Raw genomic sequence first — 6,781 nt, forward strand, 5'->3', positions numbered from 1 at the left:
CTGGGGTCACGCTGTGTTAGAAGCCGGGTTAGGCTGCGGTCGGTCTGCAGTGCTGCTGGGGCTCGCGATAGCCATCGGTGGGACCGGGGTCTTGTCGCTCGAGGGAGGCGACGGCTGAAGCTGTTTTGTGGTCTCGTGGGTTGCTTAAGCCATGGAGCAAATGTGACGAGGATGGAAGTGTAGGTAAGGGGAGAATAAGGGCGATGCGCTTGCAGGTGGGGGCCCGAATGAAGGAGCAGCGGCTCTTGGTGCTGTGAGGACCATCCGATGAGTTCCTAGACCCACACGTGTAGCGTGGCGTTTCCCCCTCTTGATTATTCTTGGCCCTAAGTAGATGTTCCTGGGAGCCCTCAGCTTGATTGGAAAATTTGTGCTGCCCCAATACAAGAAACGAGCTCTAGTAACATCTTTGTGCAAAACGTTCAGGCTTAGGTGGGATTGTGGGGTTGCTCTTAAAAATCAGCCTTTGGGTCACCCGAGGGGGTGTAGTGGGACAGCAGATCTGAGCCCAGGAGCAGTCCTTTGGCGCGAAGCAGAGGAGCGACCAGACCGCTCTGCCTTCCAGCCCGGCGTAGCCTTTGCTGAGTTGGGGGTTTGGAGGGGCCAACCCTTCTGGTCCTGCCATGCGGAGAGCCCACCGTGTTTCCTTGCAGTCACCCTTCTTGTGCCTGCTGCCATCGGATAGCTGGAGAAATCTCTTCCTCTTCCAAACTGGGGGTGGGTCTGACTCCCCCCCCGTGGATGGGACACCCCAGGGTGGCTGTAGGTGATGATGATGTTTTCTGAGCAGCTGTCGTTGACCGAGTGCAGCTCTGAGGATTGTCCCTTGAGCAGAGAGGGCTTTCCTTCCACAGTTGCCCCTGCTCAACATTCTGACCCCCTGGTTGCTTCTGTGTCGTAGGGTACAGGTCCCTAGAATTGGGATCTGAACCTGCACAGGCAACTGGCCATTGAAGCAAATCCAGTTTGGCTCAGTGGCAGAGGTGCGAGTTGTCCCACGTCAGGGCTGTGCATTGCTCTGTGCTGTATGGAGCTAGCAGACACCTCTGAGGTGATAATAGTGGCACAGAGATATCCAGCCTGGCTCGTGGTCACGAGCAGGGAGGAACAGCACAACTCCAAACACCTAAAAAGTACCGTTGATGCTCTCCAAAGGAGGGCTTGCGTGTAACATGCAGTCGGAGGATGCTGATTGCGTCCTGAGGGCTGGAAACTGTGTGAAATGGTGGTGGCTTATTGAGGAGGTGGTTTGGTTTTTTTCTGTTTGCAGAGGAACCTGTTGGAGGAAGATTCGGATGAAGAGGAAGACTTTTTCTTGTGAGTGCCTGAACGTCCGCTGTAGGGAACGATATGTCTTAATTGCTTCCATCTCTGACACTGGAGATGTTGAATATCAAAAGCTGCTCCCTGCCACATAGGTGGGGGCTTGGCAATCAAAGCCTTTGATTCCTTTGAGATGATCTTCTACAGCCTTGGCATCAAGTGTGAATTACGCCTTAATAGATGTGACCTTTATAAGATCAAGGTGTCCCACATATCCTAAAACATGGGAGGGACTGATGGGAGGTATGAGAGCAATCCTTTGCCCATAAGGTGTTGATCCTCTCTTGCATATCCCTTGAATCTGGTTTATAAACATGTTTTTGCTGTGTCTTCTATCCTGATTGCTCTCTTTTCTGCTCACAGGAGAGGGCCTTCTGGACCAAGATTTGGACCCAGGAATGACAAGATCAGGCAGTAAGTTGTAGTCCCTCAGTGCCACACAGATAATATTTTATTCTGCCACTGTGAGCTCCTGCTGCTGTCTTACTGGAGCGTTTCTGTGTAGTTATGAATATGAACATGGCTTGTGTTTGCTTTCTTCTATTTGACATTTCCTACCCTACATGTCCACAGCTAAGGGAAATCTCAAATTTGATTCAAGCTGTCAAGAAATTGTGCATCGCCAGAGGCAAAGGGATACGATTGTATCACAGTGGCTTAGTGGAGTTTCTAAAGTCCTTGCTGTACTCTTGGTGATGACCTGGTCCATACTTTTGTGAGGCTTTTTTTCTAGAGCATTAACCCTGAATTTTAACCTTTGTTAGCACCATTTTTTGTTGTTCTGTTGCTTTTTTCTTTATTCTGTAACTTTCTCATCAATGTTTCAAGAAAGCAAGTGGTCAGGAACACACCAGGACCATGTTTTTTGGGGAGCAGCTGGTCCTCTGGCCTCTTCTTCTCCAGATAAAAATCTGATACAGGTGACCCGGAGATGAGCAGTGACTCAGTGGGGTCAAAGCAGCTGGAAAACAGGAAACCATTAGAGCTGGAGGAGGATTATTGCCTGAATTAGGGCAAGAAAGAAGGAGTGAACACTCTGGATCCTTCTCCCATGGAGTCATTTCCTGCTTGATGTGTGTTCTGGGCTCCAGTTTGCCCTGCCCTTTCCTACAAGGGATGCGATGGTGGTGCTTATTGGAAGGGGGGGGATATTCCCAGACCCCTGGTTTACTTTGTGCTGTTTCCTTTGCTGACCTCTGCAGAGCCAGGACAGAGATCTGTGCGGGGACTAATAACGAGCATTAATCAGACTGGGTCTCCTTGCATGCAGCCTGAGTGTTGATCTTCATTAGGGATGTTTTTTTGTGCCAGGAAGAAGCCAGCGCAGCTCTGAGATGACTCACTGCCAACGTCGGCGTTCGTTAGGCGGTGCTTGCTCGTGTGCCTGCTTGCCATGTTACCTTGAGGGGCGAAGTACACTTGAGTTGCACAGGAGGCACTGGGTCTGTCACTGCGTCGAGTTTTCAGGGGGTCTCTGTTCCCTCCAGGGTGGGAGGATGCTGTTGGTAGAGGCGTGCTGCTCCTTATAGTAAGCCAGTGTGGATAAAGCTTCCCTTCTAGCCCAGTGCCATACTGGCCTGGAGTGAATGACAAGGGTGAGAACTGGTTTTATGAGTGGGGTCCTGCCCCCATAAAAAGGTGGAGAGGGGGTGATGTCTGCCCCTTTATCCTCCTCTGTCGGAAGGGAATTACAGAGAGTCTTCTGCTTTCCCTGCATGGCAGGGGAAAAGGAGAGCTCTTCTCTTCCCACTCTCTTGGCCAGGCAGAAGGAAGTGGAGGATAGCACTGCAGCTGTGAAAAGGAAGAAAAATTAAAGAAGAATTCACCCAGGAGCTGCTGGGTTCAGAGGTGTGATGTGACTAACGCCCAACATGCGTGAGGCTTGCCAGAGATTGCCTGTCTAGTGGACCTCAGATGGGATATGGCCCTTGGGGTAGCAATTGGCTATATCCATCTAGTATCTAGAGCATCTATTATAAAATAGTATCTATTTTCTGCTCTCATCGATGTTGATTGCTTTGTTTAATAAGCACTTGCAGTGTGCAGTTGTCATTTCTTGTCACGGAGCTTACTATTAAGTTTCTGATCAGCCCGCCCCTTGTGCTGGATGGATTGGTGCCTGGTCTCGTAATGATGCAGTTTTCTCTGGTTTCAACGGAGGAGAAAAGGAGGGTTGGGTTGCTGCTGAGATGCTGTAAGGAAAAGGCATTTTAAGGAGGAATTTGAGTATTTGGAGAGCTGGGCAAAGCTAGAGAGACTGTAGCTGTACGGGGCTGGAGGAACGAGGTGTGAAGATAGAGAAGGAAACTGGATGGAGGATTGGGCAGAGGAAAAAGTGATGGGATTATGGGAGCAAAGGTGCAGAACATGTTGAATGAGGGGCAAGACTGGAAACTTTTGCTAATTGTCCTTGGCAGCAAAGGGGCTTGGGTCAGGCTGGAGAGTTTGGCAGCAGAGACCCTCGAGGCTGGCTCAGCTGCAGAAAGAGATGGTGGGGAGCACTGCAAACCTCGTAGAGGAGAGACGAGTTAGAGCCAGCAATAGTGGCAGGAAGAAGCATCACAGTCCCCTCCGTGCTGTCCTGATGCGTCTGGAAGTTCAGGCTCTGTTGTCCCAACAGCTGGTCGGTTGGGGTGGATGCTCCCCTAGTTATTAAGTGGCCCCATGGGGTCCTTTAGGCTCCTTCTGAGACCTCCCTGTCCCTGGGGTGGGCTGGAGCTTTAAGGTAGCTCTTAACAGGCTTTTAGCCTTTTTCCCCAAAGTTACAAAGAACAGGTAAGGGAGATCTGATCTCTCTTCTCCGCTCTTGCTTCCAGGTGAGTAGTCCTGAACATGTGTAGTGACAGCTCTTAGTGCCTTTTCGGGGGAAGCTGGGATGTTCAGCTTCCACCTGGGTTTCTTTTTAGAATAGGAGCCTCTTATCACAGGTCATCTTTTGAAAAATGTTACCAAAATCCGCTCCACCCCCCCCCTTTCTGCACTGCTTGACTTTCTTCACCACTGATGTTTCTGCTTTTAGGCAGCAGTGCTGCTGGACTCGGGTTCCTGCTCATGCTGGCGATGAGGCTCAGCACACTGCTGTGCTTCCCCCGGGGCCAGGTCTTGGTCCCTGTGATTCCCCTGTTGCACTGCTGAGAGTGGCCGGCATCCCCAGGGCACGGCCCCTGTGGCTCTGGCTGGCTGCAAGTCCCAAATTATGCCCTGAGGATGAGGAGGGTATGGAGGACAGTTTGAAGGTGAGAGTTGACAGCAGCTTCCCAGGACCTGGCTGCTCATCCCAGGTTGTGCAGTGAACCCCACTGGAAGTCCTGGCTTTCATTTGAAGCTGGTACCGAGAGCGTATCGTCAGGCATCATCGCTGTGTGTAAATCCTTTCAAGGACTGAAAGGCTTCAGGGAGGTGTAGGCTGCTGTCTTCCTTGCAGCTGCGATGAAGCAGCAACTTAAACGCAGGGATTTGTGGCGAGGTTCAGCACTGATACCCCGTTGTTGGGTACAGCAGAGCTGCCGGGCAGCACCTCTGCAGAGAGCCGTGCCTCGGAGCACCGCACTGCGCTGGCCTCCTGCCTTGTACTGTTCGTCCAGCTTGGCTCTCCATCCTGTTCCCTCTTCCCTGGGTTACTGCCACAACGAGGGGTGTTTGGGTGTAATTTGCACCAAAATACACAGCACTATTAATATCGCTGGGGTGGAAAACAGAAGTGTGTCATGCTGGCTGTAAACAGCCGGCTCAGAGACAAGAAGCAGCCTTGAGCAGCACATCCCATGGTGCGTGCACAGCCTGTTTACAGCAGCTGAAGAATGCAGCACTGTTGTTAGCCCAACACCGTGACCAACCCAGGGAGTTTTTCAGTAGCTAACCCAGTGCAGCCAAAATGGAAAGGCTTATTCCTCCTGCTCTGGACCTGGCAAAGCACAAGCGAAGAGGAGTCTGAACCAAGCTGAGCACCGTTGGGTCTCTTGTTGTTGCTTTGATGGTGTATACTTGCTGTCCTTGTTAAAAGTATCTTATTTGCAGTAATTAGTAAGAAGGACGGTCGTGGGAGACACGTTTTATGCTTTTGTCTTGCTCGCGTTCCTGGCAGGTACTTATTCTACTTTATTTCTCTTGGAAATCTGGCAGGAGCGAAGCACATGAAATGTATGTGTCAAAAGCCAATCACTCCCTAGCAGGAAATATGCTTCGTATTAGAGGATTCATTCTACCTTGCCAAATAAAACAAGAAAGTATTTTCTTCTTGATGTGACTTGAGTTTCCAAACTCAAGCATGCCAAACTAGAGGGAATTGTTGAATTTGTTCTGAAACTGCAGGGCTAATGCATAGGCTGGGCATCTCTCAGCCCCCTCCTGGAGAGGCACCTCTTGCAGCACTGATGGGTAGGAGAGAGCAGAAGGCAAGGACTGGCTTAAGGTCTGGTTAAGGTACTGTGCAGAGATCAAAGTTTGATTCCCTAGTTCAGTCTCTTACTGTTTTTTCCCAGTGTTCTCTTTTACATCAGATACCAAAAGGCATTGGGGTACTCAAATGTGTCTGTGTTCCAGGGGAACTAAACACCTCAATGTTTGCGAGAGTTTAAGCCTTGATTTCTCTGTGCCTCCATTCTCCGTCTGTGAAATGTTTTTTTTTCTCTCGGGGACAGCTATCAGCATGCCCAGGCCCTGGGCAGGCAGCAAAGGCACGCAGCGTTTCACCAGCAGCTCCAGTGGAAAGGGCTGGGATGCTGAGATGCAGCTTGGGCAGTGGAGGTCTGTGCTCTGTGGGTGTCTCCAAATGCTGGTACACAAGCAGAGCAGCTTGAAGTGACATACCTTCCCACTCTCTGCCTCGAATGCTTTGGGGTGCCCTGGGACTGCAGCAGCATCTGTCCAGGCTCTGACCTGTGCTGGCAGGGATTGCGCTAGATGCGTTGTAACATTGCGTGCTCCTGCTTGTTAGTTGTACCGAGATAACTTGGTTACAGATCTGTTGTGGGAGGAAATCTCTTTATTTTGAAGCCAGTAAATGATTTTAGAAACATTTGCATACTACAAATGTAGTCTTCTGCCTGTGAAACTGATGTTTAAGGCCTTAGAGTTTTTGCCAAGTTGGCTCATCTGAGACAGCAGATGTTCCTGCTTTTCCTCTCTCACCCCAAGCTATAGCAGTGTTGCTGGCGGCTCAGAGCTGGGACTTGTCTGTTGTGCTGAGGTGAGGAAACCCCCCAGCAGAGCAAAGCGTGCCTCCTCCCATGGCCTCACCCACTGCCCCAAGGGAGGACCGTGGGGCCACACATGTCCTGCATGGGGTGGGTGCTTTGCCCCACAGGATACCACCACGTGTTTCCCAGGCAGCATCTGCCTGTGTCCTCAGTGCCACCTGTGATGCTTTCCCAATGGTGGCAGCTCTGCCACTCGCCTCGTACCTTGTAAAACAGGTGGTGGATCAGAACAGGCTGGTGGGCACAGGGCAGGTTCCTGC

The 6,781-nt window shown here is 50.9% G+C and overlaps 1 protein-coding gene across 1 annotated transcript in view; it reads left to right on the top strand.

Moving 5' to 3' along the window:
* Nucleotides 1-1,244: 1,244 nt before the first annotated feature.
* The window catches only part of VAMP4 (vesicle-associated membrane protein 4), a gene marked incomplete at its 5' end in the record, with an annotated part of 10,162 nt that continues 4,625 nt past the window's right edge, over nt 1,245-6,781 (top strand). Inside the window, 2 exons of the mRNA XM_010078764.1 lie at nt 1,245-1,317; nt 1,687-1,737. Coding sequence (XP_010077066.1) covers nt 1,245-1,317; nt 1,687-1,737 — 124 coding nt within the window. The remainder of the gene's footprint in view (nt 1,318-1,686; nt 1,738-6,781) is intronic.

The sequence above is a fragment of the Pterocles gutturalis genome, unplaced genomic scaffold (assembly GCF_000699245.1).
Source record: "Pterocles gutturalis isolate BGI_N339 unplaced genomic scaffold, ASM69924v1 scaffold16503, whole genome shotgun sequence".
NCBI classification, from domain to species: Eukaryota; Metazoa; Chordata; class Aves; order Pterocliformes; family Pteroclidae; genus Pterocles; species Pterocles gutturalis.